Source organism: Neomonachus schauinslandi, chromosome 12 (genome assembly GCF_002201575.2).
Source record: "Neomonachus schauinslandi chromosome 12, ASM220157v2, whole genome shotgun sequence".
In the NCBI taxonomy this organism is placed as follows: Eukaryota; Metazoa; Chordata; class Mammalia; order Carnivora; family Phocidae; genus Neomonachus; species Neomonachus schauinslandi.
In genome coordinates, this window is record NC_058414.1 from 16,866,524 (window position 1) to 16,893,886 (window position 27,363).

Below are 27,363 nucleotides of genomic sequence, written 5' to 3' on the forward strand. Positions count from 1 at the left end.
GAGGACCCAAGAAGAGCCACTCTTTCAGTTTAAGTCGTAAAGCTGATATTCCAGCTTGAAGAAAGTCGGGCAGAAGGAATTCTCTCTTAGCCTTTTTTGATCTCCTGGGCCTTCAACTGATTGGATGAGGCCCACCCACATTAGGGAGGGCTTTCTGCTTTACTCATTCTACCCATTCAACTGTTAAACTCATCCAGAAATCCCCTGACAAACACACCAGAAGTATGTAGAACAAATACCTGGGGCACCCCATAGCCGGTCAAGTTGACTCATAAAAGTAACCATCACAATAGTAGATAGTACTATGCAGCAGTCACTGGAGATACAGTGAGACATATTAGTTATTTTGATTATATATTACAAAGAGTATTAGCAGTGATGACAAATATTTATATAGTGCTTCCTATGCCAGGCACCATTTTAAGCACTTCATCAGAATTAACCCATTTAATCTTCATGGTAAATGTATGAAATCGGTTTCCATTTAATAGATGAGGATACTGAAGTATAAAGAAATTAACTTACCCTCAGTCACAGTCAGTGGTAAGGTCTGGATTTGAACCTCAGTATTCTGGCTCCAGAGTTCCTCTTCTTAACCACTACTCTGTTTCTTTACTCACATAGGAAAATATCAGTATGATGGGGAATTTGGGATGCTATAGAAGTATATAACAGAGTGTGTCAAACCTAGGGCAACCAAGAGAGGAAACACCTAAACTGAACTCTGAAAGAAGGTGCAGGTTTTAAAAGCTGCTAACTAAGAGAGGCTACGAAAGAACCTTCAAGAACCTGAAAGAATTTGAGTGTGGTTGAATCTTTGACCTCAGTGGTGTGAAGCAGAAAAAATAGGCTGAGAAAATCAAGTCATAAAGGCTTCATAAGTCAAATTAAGGAAGAATAATATTTTTATATATCAAACAGACCTTAGATCAAATCCCAGTTCTGCTACTTTCTATTTAATTCTAAGCAGGTCACCTTATCTTTTTGAGCTTCTGTTTTCTCTCTAGAAAGGGACTAAGAATGCCTTCTTTTGAGATTTTTTCATCCACTCAATAAATATTTATTGTGTGTCTTTTATGTCTGGGTCACATTCTCAGTGCTGAAATTACAGTGGTAAAACAGACAAAAATGGTGCCTTTGCTGTCCTAGAGTTTACATTTCAGGGGTTGTTTTAAGGTTTAAATGAGATAACATCCCATAGTGCCTGTTCCATAATGCACATTCAGAAAATGTCATTATCTTAGCCAAGGTTTGTCTGGGTTCTCTGATTAAAAGTATATACTTCATGGATTTCAAGTGTTGAGTGACTTGTCACTAAGAAGGAAGAAGTAGCCAGATTATTTGGGACTCAGTATTTTCTTTTAAAAGAGTGTGTCAAGGAATTAGAATTTTCTTGTTTATTTTGACAATTCTCTAAAGCCTTGAAGAATTTCTGCTATTTCTAGAAATCTGTTTCAGTAGTTCTATGGAATTACAAAAGATGATTTACCTCAAAGGAATTTATGGTTAATTGTAGGAATAATGACACATCTGAAAGAAATACAAGGAAAAAAACCTCTGGGGAAGATAAAAGCAAACAAAAATAATCCACAGAACAAACACAGAAAACAAAGGAAATACAAAGAAAGCATAAAATGAAATGATAAAAGCAAGAACAACTAGTAGGTAAACATATTTGGTTTGTAATTTCTTATTAAAAGACAAAAATTATATTTAAAAATAAAATTAAAATATGTGTTATTTATAAGACACCCCATCAAAAGCAAACAATATAGAATAAAAATAAATGGAGTGACAAACATTTCTCAAGTGAAGGCAATAGTGATAGTATTAACTTCAGATAAAACAAAACAAGTAATGGTATATAGAATAAAGAGGGTCACACAAATTATCTGTCACTAGTCTCTTCAACAATTGGTGCTGTGAAGAACTAGATATCCTTGCACAAAAGAAAAAAAGGCACCCTTACCTTATACCATATACAAAATTAATGCAAAATGAATTAAAGTCCTAAATGTAAAACCTAAAATTATAAGACTCCTAAAAGAAAGGGAAAGCTTCATGAAATTGGACTTGGCAGTGATTTCGTGCATAAAACATCAAAATCACAGGCAACAAAAGCAAAAATAGACCAAGGGGACTACATCAAACTTCAGAACTCTGTGTGACAGCCCCACATCAGGTTCCCTGCTCCGCGGGAAGCCTGCTTATCCCTCTCCTACTCCCCCTCTCTCTGTGTGTTCCCTCTCTCGCTGTGTCTCTCTCTGTCAAATAAATAAATAAATAAAATCTTAAAAAAAAAAAAGAACTCTGTGTGACAAAGGAATGAAAATGCCACATACAGAATGGGAGAAAATACCTGTAAGTCATATATCAGTTAAAGGATTGGTGTCCAGAATATGTAAAGAATTCCCACAACTCAATGACAACAACAAAAAAACTGTATTAAAAAATGTGTAAATAGGACTTGAATAGACATTTCTCCAAAGAATGCTCAGCCTCACTAGTCATCCATCAGGAGATGCAAATCAAAATAATGAGATGTCACCTCGCATTCATCAAAGAACAGTATATTGGTGAGGATATGGAGACATTGGTACCCTTGTGCACTGTTGAGGAGAATGTAAAATGGTACAGCTGCTGAGAAAAATAGTATGGAAAGTTCCTCAGAAATTTAAAAATAGAATTACCATGTGATCCAGCAATCTCACTACTGGAGATACATATCCAAAAGAATTGAAAACAGGATCTGGAAGAGGTATCTGCTCACCCATGTTCATTGCACCATTATTCATAATAGCCAAGAGATAGATACAATCCTAGTGTCCATCGATGGATGAATGGATAAAGAGAATATCACACACACACACACACACACACACACACACATAGCCTTAAGAAAGAAGGAAATCCTGTCACATGCTACAACATGGGTGAAACTTGAGGACATTGTGATAAATAAACCATTCAAAAAGACATGGTTCCACGTACATAAGGTATACTAAAGTAGTTAGAAAATGAAAATAGGTAGGATAGGTGGTTGTGGTTGGTAGGAGCTGGGGGGGAGAATGAAGGGTTTAGTAGGTATAGCATTTCAGTTTTGCAAGATGAAAAAGTTCTAGAGGCCTCTTGTACAATGAGATACATACAATTAATACTACTGTACACTTAAAAATAGTTAAGAGAGAAAATACTGTATTTTTTCTTAAGTAATCTCTACACCCAACATGGGGCTTGAACTCACAACCCCAAGATCAAGAGTCACATGTTCTACCAACTCTATCAACTGAGCCAGTCAGGCACCCCTAATTTTTGTGGTTTTTTTACCACCATTTTATGCATCATTTTCTATGAATTTTTTAAAAATATGATTGTGTATGAAGTATTTTATTAGAGTATTAATTACCTTGAATTCACTCAGCTAAATTATTCTGTGAATTTCCTTATTGGAGACATTAAGTTGTTATATTAATAGGTTTCCTAATACTAAATAATGTTTACATTGGGGACATAAATCCTACTTGTTTAGATTATTCAAATAATTATTTTAATACCTGTTGAAATCAATTTGCTTTCATTTTGTATTTGTATTCTTAAGCAAGATTGATCCAAGTTTTCTTCCCTAAGGGTATGTATGTGTGTGTAGAATTAGATATATAGTCATCAGATTTTCTTTATCCAGCGGAAAAGCTTTCAGTTTTTCACCATTTTACTTTTCTTACTGGATTTTTCATATATGGCCTTTATTATGTTGAGGTAATTTCTGTTCCTAGCTTTTTGAGTGATTTTATCATTAAAGGGTGTTGAATTTTGTCAAATGCTTTAGTGTGCATCAGTTGAGATGATTGCTTGCTTTTAGTCCTTCATTCTGTTAATGTGGTATATTACAAAAGTTTTTTAATATGAAAACATTTCCTTTAAGGTGCATGATATGCAGTACACATATATCACATAAAATCTTAGGACTCTGAATCTTATTTTCTGATCACTGTGTAAGAAGTGAACAATTACTTGATTTGCCTTTTTTATGGCATACAATACTCAGTTGAATTCAAAGCAAAAGATTTATTAAAGAAACAAATAATGAAAACAGAAGTAAGTGTGCGTAGGTATAAAAATGAGAAATCAGTACTTTTCATTGGTCATTTTTTCTTTTATAACCTTGAAAATTGGAATTTTATTTGTGGAAAGTCCAAAATAAAACAATTAGAACTTTCTCATTTTTATGACATATTTGAATATTAGGTGTATTTTATTGTTATTGGGGCTAAGAATATGAATTGTCATTTTCATACCTCAAACATAGAATATTAGCAATTTGATATTGTGTACCACACATGTAGAAATACCTTAAAAGTACTTGGTAAAATATCTAGAAGTGTGATTCTGGTTTAACAGTATTAAAGTATGTTGTTCAAAATTGAATGAAGTATTGTGCTGAATAGTAGTAATTCCTGTGACTTTAAAAAAATTTTTTTAACTGCGGGCACCTGGGTGGCTTAATTGGTTAAGCATCTGACTCTTGGTTTCAGCCCAGTTCATGATCTCATGGGCTGTGGGATCCAGCCAGAGTCAGCTCCTCACTCAGAAGGGGGTCTGCTTGAAAGATTCCCTGCCTCTGCTCTTCCCCCACTCGTACTCTCTGTCTCTCAATAAATAAATACATCTTTTAAAAAAACCTTTTAACTGTATTTATACTTTAGGCAGTTCTCTTTTGTAATTCGTGAATTATACTCTGGTGATCATTCTGGTCTAGCTTGCTTTGTTCATCACTTTGTTATGGTCACACAATTGCCTTCTGTATATGTAAGGAAGATGGTAATAATAATTATAATAATAACTAAATTCACTGAGGGCTTATTATATATCAGGTACTGTCCCAACACTACTTTTTGTAAACTTTTTATTATTTTTATTTTTTTTTTTTAAGATTTTATTTATTTATTTGAGAGAGAGAGAATGAGAGACAGAGAGCATGAGAGGGAGGAGGGTCAGAGGGAGAAGCAGACTCCCTGCCGAGCAGGGAGCCCGATGCGGGACTCGATCCCGGGACTCCAGGATCATGACCCGAGCCGAAAGCAGTCGCTTAACCAACTGAGCCACCCAGGCGCCCCTAAACTTTTTAATCCTTATAATAATACTGCAATGAAATGCAGTACTGTTATCATCACCATTTTACAGATGGAAGGAGGCTCAGAATGATTAAACAACTTGCCCAAGCTCACACAACTAGTAGGAAGCAGAGGATGATGACTGATTACTTGAACATGAGACGTGAAACATAATTTGAGTCATCTATACATTTCTATTTAGTTACTTAATTCCATTGTTTAATAGATACGTTAGAAGATTTCATTTAAATACATTTTTAATAAAATTTTAATGTTATATCTTATCCATTACAGTTTTAATAATTAATGAATACATCCCCTTTTTGGGTCACAGGATGGACAATCTGAAATTTTGTACACTTTTTGGAATTCAGTTACTCAAGCACTTTCTTCTCAATTTCGCATGGCAACAGATTGTAAGTATGCTGTTTATTTTGCATTTTTATTTCAAAGTTTTCCACGTGCTTTAAGATGTAATGTCAAGAAGTTTTGCTTTTTTGCTTTATAATACACATCTTTTTAAAACTCATTGGCTAATTGTCATTTCTTATACTGGCCATATATTTAGTTTTATAAGCAGTAAGTTAATTTTTTATGTTTTTTATAATTAGTATGTAGAATAAAATTCTCCAGAAGAATGAGTTAATTCTCCATAATTCAAACATAGAGGAACTCTGAAGTTTTCCTATGTAAAGGGTGTAAAGCAGTTGATGTTGAAGAATTTAGTTGATGCTTATAGAATTATTTTCCAACTAAAAGATATTAAAATACAAGACTTAATAGTTATTTCCTTATTATTAAAAATGAGGATTTGATGAATGAACAGATGAAACACCATGGGCACCTGGGTGGCTCAGTTGATTAAGGGTCTGCCTTCGGCTCGGGTCATGATCCCAGGATCCTGGGATGGAGCCCTGCTTCAGGCTCCCTGCTGAGCAGGGAGTCTGCTTTTCCCTCTCCCTCCTTCTCCATCCTCCCACTGCTTGTGTTCTCTCTGTCACTCTTTGTCTCTCTCTCTCAAATAAATAAAATCTTAAAAAAAAAAAAACCTGTATCATGAATTAAAAGTTGCTTATTCAAACATGATCTCTAAAATTTGTTAATTTTTTTTTGTCATGAAATAATGGCACTGCCTGCCTAATCAATGAATGTAAAAAGTGTTTTAGGAGTTTGTGTGTAAATTCTTATTTACAAATGTTACTGAAAGTACGTAGTAGATGTAAACATTATTTAGTCACTGGCAATCCAGAGTTGAATAAAGCACACTACCTGCCTCCCTACTATTTTTTTTTTCTTTTTGAGAGAGAGAGAGGGAGGGAGGAGTGGGGAGGTGCAGAGGGAGAGCAGAGAGAATCTTAAGCAGGCTCCACACCCAGCATGGAGCCCCATGAGGGGCTCAATCTCAGGCTCTATGCCCAGTGAGAGCCTGAATCAGAGTTTGATCTCACAACCCTGAGATCATGACCTGAGCTGAAATCAAGAGTCAGATGCTTGACTGACTGAGCCACCCAGGCACCTCTGCCTCCCTACTACTGTTTCTAAGGAAATATGCAGCAAGGCAGTGACCATAGAGGACATCTTCATTCATGTGTGGCCAAACAGAGCTTAAGCAGAGGGTGTATTTAGAACTGATTCACTCCATTTACTTCTGCAAATTACACTACTCCAAGAATACTGTGCATCTCCCTGCATTATGTATCTATTTTGGTCAGCTTTTTTGAGATATAATTTATATACAATAAAATTTACCAATTATAAGCAGAAAATTCTATGGGTTTTGAAGTCATTTTTTATCCTTTTCCCCACCACCACAATTAAGATATAGAATATTTCCATCACCCCCCAAATTTCCCACATGTATTTTTGTAATCACCTACTCCCAGCTCTTGGCTTCTGGCAAGTAATGATCAGCTGTCAGTGTAAGTTAGCTTTTCCTAGATTTTTGTAAAACTCGTATCACACAGGCTGTGTTCTTTTGTATCAGCATAATTATTGTTAAGATTCATCATGTTGCATATATCAAAGTTCCCTTTTTATTGCTGATTAGTATTCCATTATATAGCATATACAGCAGTTTGTTTATCCATTCCCCAGATGGGAGACAACTGGGTTGTTACAGCTTTGGGTTATTACAAGTAAAGCTACTGCAATTGTTCGCCTAGAAGTCTTTTGTAGATGTATGTTCATTTATGGGTAAATATATGAGTGGAATTACTTGATCATTTGATGAGTACATATTTAACTTTGTAAATAACTGCTAAACTATTTTCCAAGATGATGTACCATTTTCCACTCCCATTATAGCAATATTTCATAACTCCAGTTGCTCTACATCCTTATTGATCCATGATATTGTCAGTGGTTTTTAATTTTAGCCATTCTTATGAGTGTGTAGTGGATTTTCATTGTGGTTTTAACTTCCACTAGCTTAAAGACTAATGATAACCCATGTTTTCACATGCTCATTAGGCATCTGCATATCTTCTTTGGTCACGTGTTTGTCAAAATTAATTGGCTTTTTATTTTTATTTTTTAGTTTATTGCTTGTTCTCTTATTATTGAGTCTTAAGAGATCTTTGTATATTCTAGATCCACAGTCCTTTCTTAGATGTATGTTTTGCATATTTCTTTTGTCTGTAGTTTGCCTTCTCATTTCCTTAACAGTGCCTTCCAAATGATAAAAGTTAATTTTGAGAGAGTCAAACTTACAGTTTTTCTTTTTGACCTAAGAAATCTTTGTCTAACACAAGGCCACAGGTATCTCCCCCTATATTTTATTCCAGAAGTTTTACTAAGTTCATTTGAAGTTAATTTGTGTATATGGTGTGAGATATGAAGGCCATGGTTATTTCTTGGAATATAGATCTAAAAGATTATACTGCACCTTTGACTGCCCTGGCACTCTTGTAGAAAATCATGTGATTATATCTGTGTAAGACTATTTCTAGAGTTCTTTTTTTCTGGGTTTTTTGTTTGTTTGTTTGTTTTGTTTTTTGGGTTTTTTTTGCATCTGTATGTTTGTAATCACCAAAGTGTAAATTCTTCTATGTTATTTCATTTATCAAAATAATTTTGGTTATTCTACGCTCTTTGCATTTCCATATATATTTCAGAATCAGGTTGTTGTTCCTATAAACATGTTTCCTTAGACTTTGATTAGGATTACATGTTGAATCTACAGATCATTTTGTGATAAATTCACATCTTAACAGTATTGAGTCTTCTGATCCATGAGTGTAATATCCCGTTGATCTAGATCTTTTAAAATTTTCTCATATCAGTGCTCTTATAGTTTTTAGTGTGCAGGTCTAGCAAATCTTTTCTTAAATTTATTACTATTTCATATATTTTGATGCTATTGTAAATGGTATTTTTAAAATTTTAGTTTACAAGTGTTCATTGCTAGAATATAGAAATACAGTTCATTTTTATTTACTGACCATGAATCTTTGACTTTGCTACCCATACTTATTAGTCTAGTAGTTTTTGGAGATTTTTTAGCATTTTCTATATTGATGATCATATAGTTTGTAAATAAAGGCGGTTTCACTTCTTTTCCATTCTGGTTTCCTTTCTTTTTTTTTTTTTTTTTTTTGTTACTACCTCCGGTAGTGTAGAATTGAAGTGGTTTCTGCCTTGTTTCTAATCTTAGGAAGCATTCAGTCCACCTTTAATATCTTAACAGCAGGTTTTTTTAGTGATGCCATTAATTAGGTTGAGGAAATTCCCTTCCATTTCTAGTTTTTTGAGTTTTTTAAATACTATTGTTAACTTTTTATAGTGCTTTTCTGCATCCATTTAGACGATCAAATGGATATAGTTACTTTAGTATGTTAATACCTTGCGTTCTCAGATAAGCCCCGCATGGTCATGATATATTATCCTCTTTATATGTTGTTTGATTCAAACTGAGTGTAAGGTTTTTTGAGTGTGTTTGCAAAATATTGTTTAGTTTTCTTAATGTCTTTATCCAGTGTGGGCTAGGGTAATGCTAACCTGAGAGAATAAGTGGAGAAGTATTCCATCCTGTTCAATTTTCTCAAGCAGTTTATGTAAAATTGACATTATTCCTCTTTAAATTTTGGTAGAATTCACCAAGGAAGTCATCTGGGCCTGGAATTTTCTTGGTGGGAAGATTTTAACTACAAATTCAACTTTTTTCTTAGATAAAGGATTATTCCATTTATTTCTTCTTGGGTAAGCTTTGGTAGTTTGTCTTTCAAAGAATTTTTCCAGTTCATTGAAGTTTTTTAATTTATTGGCATCAATTTGCTTATAATGCTTCCTTATTACCCTTTGAATGTATGTGGAATATGATGTGATATTCTATATTCCTGATATCATTAGTTTCTTCTTTTTTTCCTAATAATTACAACTAGAGGTTTATTAATTTTATTTATCTCCTGAGAAACCAACATTTGGTTTCATTGATTTTTCTCTTTTTTATTTTCAATTGTCACTGTTTTCTGTTCTTGTATTTATTGTTTATTTGCTTTGCTTTGGGTTTGATATGCTCATTTTCTTGTTTAATGGGTTAAGTTTAGATTATTGGTTTAACCCTTCCTTTTCTAATTTGTTTATCCTGCAAATTTATAAGCAGTGTTTTATCTGCATGCCACCTTATTATTTTTCCAACATATAGAAAAGTTAAAAGAATAGCAAAATAGCATCTATATATCTATACCTTCGACTCAGTATTTGTTAACAGTTTTCTCACTAAATGAGCATTTTGAGATTGATGTGTTCATTTGAAATTTAAAATTCATGAATTATTTTTAATTATTCAAATATTCAGATGTAATATTATGTAAATACAGACTTTCAGTAGTTTCTCACGCCATGTATGAAAGTAATGGGTTTTCATGAAAACAATAATCACCATGAAGTTTTCTTTAATATTTAATGTCTCACATCATAAGCAATTACATTTAATGGAATACATTTACTAATATACCAGAAAGAAAATACAAAGATGTAAATTTACCCACAAAATATATAAGCATAATTACAAAATTGATTAAAACCTCAGTTTTTAGATAGAGTAAAAGAAAACTAATGTTAAAAGCTCATTTTTGGCTGTTGCAAGATATCTGTTTTTTAAGCATTTATTAAAAATGTACTTAGGGCACCTGGGTGGCTCAGTTAAGTGTCTGTCCGACTCTTGATTTCAGCTCAGGTCATGATCTCAGGGCCATGAGATCGTGCCCTGTGTTGCGGGGGAGGGGGCGTCTATGCTCAGCCAGGAGTCTGCTTGAGCTTCTCTCTCTCCCTCTGCTCCTCTCCCCGCTCATGCGTGCACATGCACATTCTCTCTCTCTCTTTAATAATAAATATATTTTTTTAACTTACTTAAAAATCTTTTTTGAAATCTTGGAGTTGTTATAGTCAGTATTTTCTTCTCTTTCTGTAGTGTGTAAGTTTAGTTTCTATTTTGAATATTCCTTCTCTCAATGGCAGGAATGTATCAAAAAAATTGCCTTTAGCATACTTGAAAAATTTCAAACCTTTAACCAGTTGCACCTTCCAATATTATTTATTATTGGTTGATTTAGCACATTTTTAGTAGAAATTGAATAAGGTAAACTTCATGCCAACAAATCACGCAGATATTGAGTGGAGGTGAGGCTACAAAGGAAATGTTCTTGTCTGCTAATTCGGTCATCTCTGTCAATTCTGGATCTGATTGAATTTTCTTATGGATAGTTTTTTCCTATTTTTCTGCATGTCTGATAATTTTTGATTGGGTATCAGACATGAATTTTACAGTGTTTGATACTGACACTTTTATCTTGCTGTAAATATTCTTGTTCTTAGATACTGTCAGGTTACTTAGAAACAATTTGGTTTTTTTGAGTCTTGCTTTGAAGATTTATTAGCAAAACCTGAGCAGTGTTTAGTCTAGAGCTAATTATTTTCCACTCCTGAGGCACTACTTTTCTTAGTACTCTACCAAATATTCTGGATTAAAAGGTTTTCCAACCTGGCTGTCAGGAACAGGCACGCTTCCCGGTCTTATGTGAGTAACAGGTGTATTCTTTCTAATCCCTGCATGGTTTCTTCCCCCAGACTCTGGAACTTTTTTCACACACATATGCTGAGTAGTGTTTTGCTGAGTACTAACAGTGGACCATTTGCAGATTTCTGCAGAATCTTTTTGAGCAGCTCTCTTCTCTCTGGTATTCTGTCCCATGAATTCTAGTCGCTTCAGTTTTCCTGGTCTTGGGGACAGTAGGGGTAGAGGAGTCTCTTCCCCTTTCCAGTGCCGTACGTAGCCTGGAAGCCCCTGGTAGGAAATAAGCTGATGTTACCGAAGTGGTAGGTTCTTTCCCTACTCAATACCTTTTGCCAAATAGCCAAATAACAATACAGTATTTGATGGCAAGCACATAATTTATTCAATGGCCAGAGAATGGAGAAGGGGAGCTCATGCTCTAAAGGCACCTTCTCCCCAGTTAGGTTTTATGGGGTTAGGGTAATTAAGGGGCTGGTAAGCAAGTTAACAGGGGGGTTTTTCCCAGGAGGAGGCTTCAGAATCAAGAGCACCACCTCTTTTCTTCCCCTAAGTTGGCACAGTTGGATTGGTCACAGGCTGTTAGGTGTGTTTTTTTGTTACTACAGTTAGATGAGATCATCTGGAGGGTTAGCACAGTGTCTAAACTGGATCAAACCAGTCGAAAATTGGATCATGGGGGATTGTTTGGAGCTGTGGCTTCTTGCATCCTGCCTTAGCTTCTGGTAGCAAGCAGCACCTGTGAGCAGGGCTAGAAAACTGAGCTATTGTGACTTGTTAGTGAGTCTCCAATGACAGTGGGGGTAGTCATAGGGTTCACCTCATTTATTTCCTATCTCTCAAGGATCACTGTCTTTTATTACATGCTATCCTTTAATGCATGGTGTTTTAAAAACCATTTCATATATTTTGTCTGTTGTTTTTTTGGTTGTTTCAGATAGGAGTTTAATTCTGGTCCCTGTTATTCTACCTTGACCAAAATCAGAAGTACGTCATCTAGTTTTAAGAGTAATGATTAAAAGTACATTTCAAAATAGTTTGTGGTATGTGTGTGTTTAATGGTACTGTCATTTACTTCTCTTTGGTCATCTGCTTTCTCATTGTTCTTAACCATTACAAGCCTTTCGTGTTCTTCACATGCTCTCCTCTTTCCCATTCTGCTTACTCTCAGTGACCAGCCTTATCTCCTGGGTCATCAAGACAGTTAGTGTCATTAGGAAACACTTTCAATATCCTGTACCTTCCCTCTAAAGAAAAGCCTTATTTTCTCCCTGTGGATCTCTGAGTGTGAGGTGACAGTCTTATTCTTCAGAGCTACCCATTCACTGTTAGCCACCTGCCTGCTTTGTTTACCCTTTGCTCAAAGTAACACCATTCATAGGTCTCTTAGTTCTGTCTTGTGTTTCTCATTTTCTTTTGATTTCTTCCCCTCAGGTAGGACATCTATCCAAGGTGCTCTAATCTTGTAAAAACTAAAACAAAACTAGAGAGTACCTCTTTAGTTACTATTTGATCTCTTCTCTTTTTATCCAAACTTCTCAAAAGAGTAGTTTGCACTTTTTTGTTTGCACTTTTCAACAGTCTGCCACCATTCTATTGAAATTGTTCTCATTAAAGTAAGCAGTGACCTACCCTTTTAATTACCAAATCCAGGAGATGTTTTTCAGTTCTTACATTATGTGACCTATCTAGCTTGCATAGTCGAAGAAGCTACTGAGAGGAAATAGAATATTTTGGGAGAGAAAATTCCATTAATATTTCACATTCAGAGTAGTTTGTTACTTCTGATAGCATTATTACTTTAATAACTTCCTTTGGGAGAACTTCAAAGCAAGTTGTTTGTAAAGCACCTTCCATTTATATAGCACATACAGTCCCTGAAAGTGTACTGTAGTACTTCTTAAAATTATAGACAGATAATATTAAGGAATGCAACCATCTGCAGAGTTGAAGATTATACACAATGTAACAGATTGTCTAAGTAAGTAATATTTTGGCAGAAAATATCTAAAGGGAAATTTTCCTAGTTAGGAACATGTTCTTTCTGATTATAAATGTTCATGCTTAGTAAAAAGAAGTTCTACTAGGTATAATAAAATATAACCCAAGACAATGAATTTACTTTATTAAAAAGGAAAGGGGCTTGGGTCGCATGGGTGCCTCAGTCGTTAAGTGTCTTCCTTCGACTCAGGTCATGATCCCAGGGTCCTGGGACGAGCGCCGTGTCGGGCTCCCTGCTCCGCGGGAAGCCTGCTTCTCCCTCTGCCACTCTCCCTGCTTGTGTTCCCTCTCTTGCTGTTTCTGTCTCTGTCAAATAAATAAAATCTTTAAAAATAAAAAATAAATAAATTGATTTTAAAAAAAAGGAAAGGGGCTTGAACTTGTTACCTTGAAAATTCAAAATGGCTTCTATAGGGTATCTGCTACTTTAATTATCTATAGGTGATAGTTATTTCCAAAATGACTTCTAAGCTTTATGTCTGTTACTTTTATATTGTAGTTTCTAGATAATAGTATTTGTTGACCAGCCTGTTGGGTTAGGATATATATTTTTTTAAGTCTTAGTAAAAAAAAAACAAGATAAACATTACCATTTTAAGCTCTTTAAAATTAGAACATAATTCTTCTTTTTTATCTGATGATTTTCCCAGAATGTCTCATCCCCCTTACTTTGCACTATTTTTCGTCATAGCTCTTATCACTTGCTAATATACCATATTATTTATCATGTCTGGACCCCTTTCCCCCCCTAGAATGTAATCTCCATAAGACACAAAATACCATTTTGATTGTGGCAGTATTTTCAATAGACAAAAAAGTAACTGGCACACAGTAGGACTTCAATAAGTTCTTGTTGACTAGAAGGCAGAAAGGAAAAGAGGAAGGAATCAAGTAAGAAAAAATGCCAGTGCCCTCTTAGAAAAGCTTAAGAACTTAAGAACTCAACAAAAAAGCATTTTTTGAAATATGTTTGAAATATTCTGGCAAGTAAATCTTTCAAAAAATGTGTAAACCCTTTGTACAGTATCATTCTCTTAAAACTCTTACACAACTTCAAGGAAATGATTCATACAATTAAGAGAGCTATGTGGTATATATCTGTAGTGCTTTGGAAAACCAACTGTGAGTAAGAGAAACACTGAGGAGATACATATGTTTTAAGATTTAGAGAGCTTTAATACTTGACATGTATGCTAAAACCCATTTTCTTTACCTTTTTAAAAATATAATGATATCTGGTTGTCCTGAGAAGTAGGGGGATAAGCAACCTCTATGAATTATTAGTACATTCTTTAATGTCGATTTTTTTAATGTTAGAATAATGTGCATGTTAAATGATATTGTGATACATTTCTTAAAAGTTAATGTACAACTTAAAAATATATATTTAGGAGATACATCTCCCACCTTCATTTAGAGTACCTTTTAGAATTTTGATTCCTGCGATTGAAGCACTCCTTCACTGTAGAGTTCTAATGGGTTTATAAGGTACCATCCTAAGTACCCTCTGTTTAGCATATAAAGACAAAAACTTGGAGTTTGCTTAAAAAGAGGAATAACTGTTGTTGAGAACTTGAGTCTTTTTTTAAGAAAGTACTAGAATTTTAAAGAACCTAGAGGAAGGTGAGTCTTAGCCATCAAATAAGTTTTTGGAGACTTTCTTTGCAGGGACAATTTGATCATGTAATTCTCTGATAAAAATCTTTGATTGGTTATACACATAACCAATAAAACCAATACATACATCAGGTCATTATATTGTACACCTTGAACTAATACAATGTTATAAGTCAGTTATATCTCAATAAAACTGAAAAAATAAAAATAAATTTAAAAAGATTAAAAAGTTTTCATTGACTCCCTGTTACTCTTTTTTTTTTTTTGAAGATTCTATTTATTTATTTTAGAGATAGAGCACGTGAGCAGGTGGGGGGGGGAGGGGCAAAGGGAGAGGGACAAGCAGACACTGCCCTGAACAAGGAGCCCAACATGGGGCCTGGTCCCTCGACCCTGAGATCACAACCTGTGCTGAAATCAAGAGTTGGACACTTAATCGACTGAGCCACGCAGGCATCCCCTGATTACTCTTAAAATATCATTTATTATAGTATAAGACTCATAAAGAAAAAAGTAAGAGTATCATAATACACCTAAATGAATTTTTCAAATCTTAATATAGCTGTGTAACCAAGATGAAGAGCAGAATCAAGATCAAGAAACAAAGTATTACCTGACCCAGGAGCTCCCCTCAAGTCTCCTAGTTTTGCCTGCCCTTCTCCTATAAAAGAGTATTCACTCATTTCTAATGACATACATTTTTTAAAAAAATATTATTTTATACAGATAAAATTATCCAGTTTGTAGTCTTTCATTTGCCATGTGACGTCTCTCGCTCAGCATGTTTCTAAGAATCCTCTATATTGTTGTGTGCACTGGTAGGTCATTCTCAACGTTGTAAAATGTTCCACCATATTATTGATGAGCATTTGGGTTGTTTCCCATTTTGAGCTATTTTAAGTAAAGTTACTATGACAATTCTGTCCATTTTTACTGGGAATAAACCTGGGAATGGAAAATAGGTACACGTGGTAGACAGAATTATATGCCTTATAGAGATTTGCATGTGTTACCTTACATGGCAAAAGGGATTTTACAGATGTGATTTAAGGATCTTGAGATGGAAGGATTGTCCTGGATCATCCGGGTGGGCCCAGTATAGTCACAGATGCCTTTAGAAGGGTAAGAGAGGGGCAGAAGAGTCAGAGGAGGAGATGTGATTATGGAAACAGAAGCTGGAGTTTGTAATACAATCGCTGGAAGGGCCCCACAAGCCAAGCAGTGGAGGCAGGTGGAGAAGTCAAGGAAAAAATCCTTTAGGACCTTCAGAAGGAACACAGCTCTGCTGATAACTTGATTTTGGCTTAGGCCAATTTTGTACTTCTGACCTCCAGATCTGTAAGATAATACATTTATGTTGTATTAAACCACCAAATTTGTGGTAATTTGTTACAGCAGATATGGAAACTAATATAGTATGTAATAGAGTTTATATGTAGTCAGCTTGAATAGTTACTGCCAAAGAGTTTTCAAATGTTGCACCAATTTAAACTCTCCTTGGCAGTCCACTTTTTCTCATATCCTTGTTAACACTTGGTATTGTTTGTGTTTTTTTTCTTTAACCATTCTGGTGGACATTTAGTCAAATCACATTGCAGTCTTAATGTTATTTCCCTAATGATTAATGATATTCATTTTTTCCACATATTTATAGGCTATTTAGATACTGTTTTTCAAAGTTTCTGTTCATTTCTATGAAACGATCTGCCTTATTCATTCATAAGATTTTATTCACATATTCTGAAGCATTTTACTGATCTCTTTTCTCCCCCTTTGGCAGTCTAGTTATACATATGTATGTTGATCATTTCAATTCATTCTAGGACTGGGTTGGATTGGGGTAGTTGCAGTTTTAATAAGACTCAATCTATCTCTAATTTTTCTTTTTCTTGGGCATACTTCTCCCAGGCTTTTAATTGAGAGGTTGGAGGGTCTTTGTCTCCCCAGCCCTGAAATCCCGAGTTTGATCTAGCTCTGCCATTCAGAGGTTTCCAGACAAGGCTCTTCAGCCTTCTGCTTCATGAAACTTCAGAATCCGGTGAATGTCTTCATGGGAAGGAAGACCTGCTTGTGTTTGTGGCATGTTCTCTCCCCTCAGCTGGCCTTTGTTTCCTGTATGTTTCCACAGATAAGAAGGATAGTTTACCTCTGACCTTTGAAGTTTTAGACCTAGTTCCCTGGCTTCCCTTGCAGGTCCATAGCTAAGTAAAATCTAAAATGGGACACTAGGGATGAGAGTCCTTAAGTTTCAAAATTTTTACTCCAGTCCCATAAACCACTAAAAGCTCTGCTAGTTTCTTCTCTAGCAGAGGTTCTCGGCTTGGTACAAACTTGAATTTATAAAAATGTATATGGCTTCTTTAATTGTTACTGTGGGAGCCCTGGTCTGGCCTCCATTCTTCTTCCTCCATTGCTCCCAGGATACATTCCCAACATGACTTTTCTGGTCCCTTCTTATCAGCGCTCATTTTTTTTTCCTTTCTAATTTTTTGTCTCTGTATTGGAGTTTCAGTTTGTGATTGAATCATCCTCTTGCTTCTCAGTTTTACAAATATCTGAAACACATGTCTATTTCCTCCCCTTCATCTGGATAACTCATATTCGTCTTCTGAATCTCAGTTTAGAAATGAAGTGTTCCTTGATGTCTCCCTACCCATACACATGCTCAGATATGGGTATGACATCCTCTGTCTGCTCCCATAAAGCTCTTATATGTCCCCAACTTTAGTAATTATCCCACTGTTTCATAATGGCTCACCTCCTTGCTTGTCTGTATCTTCTACCACACTCTAGAAAAAGCTTATCTGTGTACCTCTGTTCCATACTACATTCTTGTCACAAAGCACAGCGCTCATTACATTTGACATTCTGTTGAAATGGATGCCTAAAGTGTTAACTTAATATTTAAAGGCTTTAAGAATTAGGAGGAAATCTGAGGAGAAAAACTAAAAATAAAAATACCTTTCAGTGGGGCGCCTGGGTGGCTCTGTCATTGAGCGTCTGCCTTCAGCTCAGGTCATGATCCCAGGGTCCTGGGATCGAGCCCCGCGTTGGGCTCCCTGCTCAGCGGGAAGCCTCCTTCTCCCTCTCCCACTCCGCTTGCTTGTGTTCCCTCTCTTGCTGTCTCTCTCTGTCAAATAAATAAATAAAATCTTTAAAAAAAAAAAAAGATTCGGACACTTAACCGGGAAAAAAAAAAAAACCTTTCATTAAAAAAATAGTAAGCACTTAAAAGCTAAATGAGATCCTAATGTGAAGTACTTTTAGAAAACAACAGTTTGTATGTACGTATGATAAACAGGGACATGAAAGGATGGTACAAAAATGTTGGGGTGATTATCAGAGGATAATAGAATATCAAATAATTTTTACCTTTTTCTTTATATCTTTATGTATTTGATCCTTTGCAATGAACATTGTATGTCATCAATTATAAAATATGAAGCAGTTTTCATTGAGGTAAAAGAAGAAAACAAACATGAGACTAAGATATTTAATTAAATCCTCCATGAGGATTTGTTGAATGCATAAATATGACCCAGTAGTTACGGAAATGGATAAAGCACTCAGAATTGAAGAGTGGAGTGAAATAAAGAGTTCAGAGGAAAAAAATCCCCAATTTACCTCAAGCATCAGGATAAAGTCCAAATGGATCAAATAATTAAATGTAAACTATGAAACATTCGAGGGCTGGAAGAAAACATTAGTGAGTAAGCTAGGAATAGGGAAAACTTCTCTAACTGATCTATCATCTAGAAGCAATTATGAAAAGATTGATGATTTGATTATATTAAAAATTTTACATGGCAGGAAAAAACCTTAAGCAAAATAAAAAGACAAGTGACAAACTTGAAAAACATAACTTACATCAAAGAAAAAAAGCTAGTTTCCCTAATACAAAAAGCTGCTAAAATGAGATGAAAAAGACCAACAACCCTAAAGAAAAAAAAAATGTAGATACCTTTTATTTGGAAAAGATGTTCAGTGTCCCCCCATGAACCGAGAAATGCAAAATTAAAGTAAATAGAGACACCATTTCTCATCTTTCAAATGAGGAAAAAAAATTTAAAAAGTTTAAAAACACACTCTGTTGATAAGCCTGTGGAGAAATGTCACTCCTCACACATTGTGAATTCAAATACAGACTTTATTGGAGGGGAGTTCATAGTATCTAAGAAAGTCATATAAGCATTTGCTTTTTTACTCAGCAATTCTGCTTCTAAGGATCTATTTCATAGACACATTAGCAAAACTATGAAAAGACGTATTCACAAGACTGTTCTTTGGATCATTATTTGGAATAGAAAAATACTGGAAGTAGCCCAAATATTCATCACTTAGGTGATTAAACAAACTGTGATGTGTCTATAGAATGGAATGCCATGCAGCTATTTAAAAAGAATGAGAGGCCAAAAAAAAAGGAATGAGGAATAGCTTTATATGCTACTATGGAACGATCTCCAAGATACATTAAGTTAAAAAAGTGGAGAAATATGTGTGCAGTGTGCTATTGTTTACCTAAGATAGGGAGTGGTATAAATATACATTTTGGCTTATATTTTTAAGAAATGGAAGAATGAACCATAAAATCCAGAAAATGATTACCAATAGCGGGAGTGGGGGAGGGGGAGGGTATCTGTGAAGAATACATTAGGGGAGACCAGGGATAAAAACTAGACTTCTTTGAACCTACTTTGTTGTGTAGATTTAACTTCAAAGTCCTATAAATATTTTATAATTTATAAAATGGAATGAAAATGAAAGAAGAAATTACTAAAAATCAAAAGTAAAATGGAAAATCTTAATGCAGATGTTTGTCCAGTTGGTGGCAAAAACCACATGGAGAGGCACTCTTTCATTGACTACTTTATAGTAATTGGTTTTCTAGCCCTATTGGGATATATTGAGAGGACAATGAGAATTCCCCCCCAAAATCCCATGAACTCTTTTAAATAATCATGTTACTGATGGTAGTATTATTACTGTTATTCTCAGACTGTTGTGTGTGTTCTATGGAATGCATACTTGATTCTGTGAAGAGGGCTGAAAACTAGAAACATTTATAGGGGGATGGAGGGTAAGAAGTTGAAGGGATTTTTTTGGGTGACCTTTATTTTTTTCTGTGAGATAACAAGGGTGGTCATTTTCATATTGTAAGTGGATTCAAGATTAGCTAGTTAGGTTGGAAGAGAATATGTGTGCTTTATATTCCTGCTAAAAGGGATGATTGTAGGATAGAATTCATACCCAGTTGGTGGATTCTGTAACTTTGTGTTGCTGCTATTATAGAAAAACACAACTAGGAAACCTCCTAGTGATCATAGCCAGATATAGGCAGGCAATTATTCTGTCCTAATTATATGGATATATAGTTTGCACAAGGGATAACCTCAGGTGGTTGTTTTTTGTTTTGTTTTTTTAAGTCTGATTCTCCATTCAAGACTTAATGTTTTAGCTTTGATCAAATTTTCCATTCAAAAGTTGCATTTTAATGTCTGCTTATCTTAAGTAGGGCTTCTCTGTGTTTTAAAAAGTTCTGAATGGGAGAGGATATTTGCAAATGATATATCTGGTAAGGGGTTACTATCCAATATATATAAAGAACTCATACAACTCAGCACCCAAAAAAAACTCCACCAAAAACAAAAACAAAGAACCTGATTAAACATGGGCAGAGGACCTGAATAGACATTTTTCCAAAGAAGACATACCAACAGGTACATGAAAAGATGCTCAGCATCATTAACCATCAGGGAAATGCAAATCAAAACCACAGTGAGCTATTACCTCACATCTGTCAGAATGACTAGAATCAAAAAAAACAAAAAATAACAAGTGATTAGGATGTGGAGAAAAAGGAACCCTCGTACACTGTTGATGGGAATGTAAATTGGTGCAGCCACTGTGGAAATATTATGGAGGTTCCTCAAAAAAATTAAAAATAGAACTATCATATGATCTGGCAATTCTACTTCTGGGTATTTATCCAGGATTTTTAAAGATCTCTTTCTATTACTGATTCCTAATCTAGAACATACTTTGTATAACTTGAAAGTTTTTACATCTATTCAGACTGTTTTATGGCATCAAATATTGTTGATCTTGATATTCCACTTCAAAATGTACTTTGCTGTTTTGGATGAAGTATTATATAACGTCAATTAAGTGAATTTGGGTATTGTTTAGATTTTCTATATGCTTACTGATTTTCTGTGTACTTGTTTTATCAGTTATTGGAGAGAAGGAATTGAAATCTTCAATTGTAATTGTTGATTTGTCTGTTTTCTTATAGATTAGGCTTCGGAATATGTGTTTCACATATCAAATGCAGTGAATAGGAGGAAAATTACTTTTACTAGCATTATTTAAAAAAGCCTCATTAGAATATATCTTTGGTTTGTCCTTTACTATAGGCTATTTGTAGCATCAACATATACAAAAGAAAATTTATTTGCCACATTTTATTTTATTTTCTTATCCATGTTATTATTTTGCTTGGCAGCTTCTATGTTTTTGAAACAGGCATTCGAAGGAGAATACCCTAAATTATTACGTCTTTATAATGACTTATGGAAGCGTCTTCAACAATACAACCAAAATATTCACGGAAAGTTTAATGCGAGTGGAACTACAGACCTCTATGTTGACCTACAACACATGGAAGATGATACACAAGACATATTCATACCAAAAAAGCCAGATTATGAGTATGTTTGTTTAATCAAATCTGTTTGCTGTCATGATAAGGATTTTGTCTTCTGTTTTTATTATAAATTAGAAAATGGGAATATGCTAATCTTCTATATATTTGTAATGATCATGTTTTATATGTATACCATAGAAGACTTTGCAATACTTAAAAGAAAAAGTCAGACTTGATCCTTAGTTGAGCAGCCTAGTTCCTAACTGGAATCTGATGTAAAGTATAGCACCAAGTAGGGTGAGTAGAAGTTAGGAGATGAGCATATGTGGTCACTATCTTTTAATTGGTAATATACCTGTAATTACATCAGATAGTATCATTATTGATGGACCACTGGCATAAATATGATATAAAAGTAGCTGGTGTGTTCAGGAACTATAGGGAAATAAATCTTATGATGGGATAGCTTCTCAGTCTGGTAGGAAAAAACTGAGTATAGTCACAATTAAACCTGAAATCTCTTAGCTTACTCATAAAGTACAGTGTATGTAGCCATAGTTAGGTGCAACTTTGGAAAACAGTATACCATGTCAGTAAGTTTAAACCAGCCAACTTTCCTCCTTAGTTGCAAAAGAATATTATTTTCACATTTCTCTTTGAACAACAAATCAATTGATTGGCTTGCACATTTTCTTTAAACACTAGAATCATTTACTGTGACAAGGCTGACTCAGGTAACAGCAGATTCTTACCACCTACTTTGTAAAAAAATGCTGGGTGGATATAAATGTTTCTCTTTCAGTTTTTATTTTTCTAAATACTTAAATTGTATCCACCATAGTAAGAAGTCCTGGCTAGTGAAATATAGGATGTAGAAGTTTTCACTGGCAAAATAAATGGCATGGCTGTAGGCTGGGAAGATAGAATGAGACTACATTTTTCTCTTCAATAACTCTTTTATGCTAAACATGGAAATTAGGTAAGATAATGGAAGAGGGGCAAGAGAACTTAACTCATTTCTTGATCTACAAAGATCTAGTAAGTTTTTTTAATATTATATAAAATACAATATATAGTACCATTCTGTTTTTTATTTTTAAATCCATATTCTGGCCCCTAAAAAGGTCTGGAAGTATACACAGCAAATGGTGATAGTGGTTTATCTCCAGGAGGTAGAACTTCTGTTTTGTATTTTGTGCTTTCCTTAAAATTAAAAAGGAGTGTGGTCCAGGAAAGAGAGGAGACAGAACCCTGTTAGTACCACCGTTTTCCTTGGGTGACTGTGGGCATATGCAAAGCTATGCCTCTCTGGTTTGACCAGAGAGGTTTCACACTGGGGGAGAAATAGACTTCACTAAAATAATCTAGCCAGTCACTAAACAAGCCCCGAGGTGCGGAAATCTAGTACCCAGAGTTGCAATAATGTATTATCTGAAATGTCCAGTTTCTAACAAAAATAATGAAGCATACAAAGAAATATAACAGTATGACCCATACACTGAGGGGAAAAAAAAAACCAAAAAAACAAGCAACAGAGACTGTGAGAGTGACCAAACATCAGATTTAATAGAATAAGACTTCAAATTAGCCATTAGAAATATGTTCACAGAAATAAAAGAAAGCATGATTAAGTAAAGGACTATATGATGACCATGTTGCATCAAGTGGACAATATCAATACAAAGATGAAAATTATAAAAAAGAATCAAATGGAAATGCTGCAGTTGAATAGTTGTCACTAAAATTTTAAAAATCACTAGAGGGACTCAACAATAGATTTGAACTGGCATTTATAAAATTAGCCAACTGGAAACTAGACTTAATGTAGGCCTAAAAACAGATAGGAAGAAATGAAAAAAAAAATGAACAGAGCCTCAGAGAAATGTGTGGCACCATTAAACATACCAACACACATGTAATGGGAGTGCCACAATAAGAGGAGAGAGAAAGAAGAAAAAATATTCAAAGATATAATGGCTGAAAACTTCCCAAATTTATTGAAAAACAACCTACACACCCACAAAGCTCAACAAACTCCAAGTAGGATTAACTCATAAAGACCACAAACAAGACACATCATAGTATAAGTGTTCAAAGTGAAAGACAAGGAGAAAATCTTGATAGCCGGCAAAGAAAAACTACTCATCAGTTATAAGGGAGCTCCAAAAGATTTACAGCTGACTTCTCAGCAGAAACAAAGGAGACCAGAAGGTGGTGGGCTCGAAGTGCTCAAAGAAGGAAATTATGAAGCAACAATCCTATATTCAATAAAGCTGTTGTTCATAATGAAGAGAAGTTAAGACTTACCTAAATAAACAAAAACTGAGAAAATTTGTTGCTAGCAGACCTAACTTGCAAGAAATAGTACAGGAAGTTCTTCAGGCTCATAACCAAGTCATCTCAGTTGGTAATTCAAGTACACGCAAATAAAGAGCACCAGTAAAGAGAGTTAGGAAATAATAAAAGATACTACAAATGCGTATTTTCTCCTTTTTTTCTCTTACCTGATTTAAAACGCAGTTGTATAAAATATGTATAGAATGTATTGTTGGTCACCTGCCCTTGCCTTATCCTATCCAAAATAGGATGAAAAAAAAAAAGAGAGAGACAGAGAGAAAGACAGTTGAACACATTCTTTCTGGCTTGCTTGCTTTATTTTTCTCTTAAAACTTATGATTCTCATATTCCATATATAAAACACTTAAAAAATTTGTGTTTATTTTTGTGTGTGTCTTTCTCATTAGCAACATTAAGTTTCTCATTAGTAAAGTTTAAGAGGACAGGGAATTTTGACTTCACTACTGTATTTCCCACACCCAGGAATTACCTGGCAAATTGTAGAGACTTAATAGTATTTGTAAGAGGGAAGGAGATGGGGACAATGGGGATATGAAAAGTTGTGTTCAAGCTTGGAGATCTTAGAAGAGTAGTTCATAATGATGATTCAAATATGGAAGCTCCTTAGTAAAGCTAAAATAAGAGCAGACTTCTCAAACAGGATGGGTTTTAGGACAGTTACCTGTTTGTTTTTTTAAGATTTTATTTATTTGACAGAGACACAGCAAGAGAGGGAACACAAGCAGGGGGAGTGGGAGAGGGAGAAGCAGCCTTCCTGCCGAACATGACCTGAGCTGAAGGCAGACGCTTAACAGCTGAGCCAGGCACCCCAGAAAGTTATCAGTTTTGACATTGTAGTCACCAAGGCTCTTTAGTGCAGATTCAGAGACAAGAGGAGTGTTAGTACTTATAATTCAGAACTGAAATATCTGCAGAAGAGGAAAGAGGCTTCTTAAGGTCAGTAAATAACAGGAGCAAAAATAGCAAGACATTTAAATAGATGGCATGGTCTTCAATAGAGGATTGCCTCAGGCAGATTTAGATACCGTCCTCCCTGTACCCATTGTATTCTATCTTCACCTATTCTAGAAATCACTATAGTTAGCACTTTACCTGCACATTTCTTCCCTGCAGTGTAAAGTACTTGTAATCTACATCTTCCCAACACTTAACAAGGCCTGGTACATAGTATTCTCAGTAAATACGTGCTGAGGGAAATACTTATTGAATGAGAAATGTTAAGAGATAACTATGGAATTATGATGTACGAGCCAAGAGCATTGTGACCTCTAGGGCTCATTAGATGACCAGAAAGGGTGGGAAAAGAAAAAAGCTGGGTTTCATAAATTACACGATGGAGCAAATCAGATGTTTTTAAGGTTGACATTTAGAATGAAGGGGGATTTGTTTAAAAAAAAGAAAGAAAGAATGGAAGGACTGGTAGAGGGATTATAAACAGGAGCGAGGTGAGGAGATACGGAGTTAATTATAGGAATAAGAAAGCAGATGGAAATAATGGTTGTAGACATTTGATAGTAATTGCCAAAGGAAAAGTAGAAGACCTGATAGTGGGACTGCTAACTGAAAATACAAATAATTGGAGACATGGGAAGATTAAGAAAGAAAGATGCATATAGTAGGCTACGTTCCAGTTTGTGAAGAATATGGTGAAACAAATGAGCTTAGAACTCCAATTGAGAGGATTTATGTGATTGCAGCACTTTCAGAAACACTTTTGATTTGTCCCCATTCTGTTCGTTTGGCATTGGAAGGCTGATAACAGCCTAGACCCTGTGCACTTCCCTCTCGGGGAGCTCTGTGAGAAATGGCGGCTGTGGGTGGAAAGAGTCGAGTCAATGGAGCAGGTTTCTGCTCACTTGGCTCTCTCGTGAAGCTTTGATACTCTGAAAATTGGATTTCCTAAGCAAAGGCATAGCCCCATTAGAATTAGTAAGATTTTACATTGTTATTCTTTAAGTTTCAAATGACAGACTTACTACAGTAGATACTGGCATATATTACATTTATACATAGGACTGATTTATAAATAAAAATGTTTAGTTCTCAATAAATGTTTAGTTATGAAATGTATTTGTAAATATATACATTTTTAAACAGAATTTTTTCTTTTTGTTCATAAAAATGTTTTATAAAGAAGATAGGTTTTTAAGAAAGGTGTTTACAACCCAATACAATAGCATTTAGTTTTGTATAATCTGAATTCAGTTTTAATAAATTTTGCCCTCACAGCCCAGAAAAGGCTTTGAAAGACTCACTGCAACCCTATGAAGCTGCTTATTTATCGAAATCTTTATCTCGACTCTTTGATCCTATCAACTTGGTTTTTCCCCCTGGTGGTCGCAATCCTCCTTCCGCAGATGAACTTGAAGGTATCATTAAAACTATAGCAAGGTACGTATTTTTATATAGTGGCATGCTGTAAAATGCCTGCCACATTCATTAGTGATGTTTTAATTTACTTCAAATTATTCAAGTAATTAGTCCTGCAATTAAATCAAGAGTTTTGCAGTTAATCAGTACACATATAGTAAGTACTTAAGATTCCAATTAATAAAACCATTTAAATACAGTCTAAAAATAGCTTATTATAATTATTCTGTATCTTGTCAAGGATGCAAAGTAAACCTAATTTTTATGCCATAGTAAATAATATTATATAGTAAAATAAGCACAAAAATAATTTTACAAACTGAGAAGTTAAAGCAGAGAGCTTAGTGTTTATTATCTTAAATCCATAAAGTACTTAATGTCATACACAGGATTATAATCTTGATTAGCCTACTTGTGTTTGCTATTTTGAGCTTTCCAAGTGAATGTGACAGCTTTTAAAACTCTCAAAAGGCAAGGTATCCTTGTAGAGGTGCCACCTGAATGCTTGCAGACAATGTAATTATACTGTTGCCTTAGACATTTACACTTACCCAGATGAATTTGCAGTTAAGACTATCTCAGTTCCTGTCACAGCTAACAAGTTGTCATAACAGTAGGTCTGTACATTTGTAGATGAACATTTTGAGAAATAAAAATAGTAGTTAGGCAATAGAGGGCCAAAGTATAGAACTGTCTAGATTGTTTTAGACTGCAGATTTGAAGCTGGTGACTTGCAGGCATGTGCAGTAGGATTAAGAAGCCACAGAGATAATGTCTGTGAGCATATATCCAGCTGCAGACGTACCTATATGGTGTCAAAATTGCTGTACATCTTGATCTTGAATCTTTCCATAATTATCGTGACTTACCAAAGTCCTTACTAGATTTTTTTACTGTAATGTCTCTGTTATCTGTTTGGTATAGTAGTGACAAGAACAATCTTGGATTCAATTTGATTTTTTTTTTTTTTTTTTGCAATTCGATCTTTTGACCTATTTATGGAAATGTTAAAGAGGCATTTCTCCCATTCTTCTGGGCAGCTTGGCAATGCTGTAATCAAATATAACATGAAGCTTGAAGAAGCATAGTTATTGCCAGTATTCAGTAGCATTTGAAAGTGAGCATTAATAAAGTTATGTCTCACTATTTATGAAGGGCATTTTTATCACACACAGTATGCACCAGTGTTGTTTCAAAGTCCTTCACTTTCTTCATAAAGAGAATCTGTTAAGTGCCAAGATGTATTTTGCTAC

General features: G+C 34.8%; 1 protein-coding gene across 1 annotated transcript in view; it reads left to right on the forward strand.

Annotated features, from left to right (window-relative positions):
- COG5 (component of oligomeric golgi complex 5) overlaps positions 1 to 27,363 on the forward strand; it is a 305,665-nt gene that overhangs the window by 216,292 nt on the left and 62,010 nt on the right. Inside the window, 3 exon segments of the mRNA XM_021682942.2 lie at positions 5,446 to 5,527; positions 21,242 to 21,446; positions 25,970 to 26,131. Of these exon segments, the coding sequence (XP_021538617.2) occupies positions 5,446 to 5,527; positions 21,242 to 21,446; positions 25,970 to 26,131 (449 nt within the window).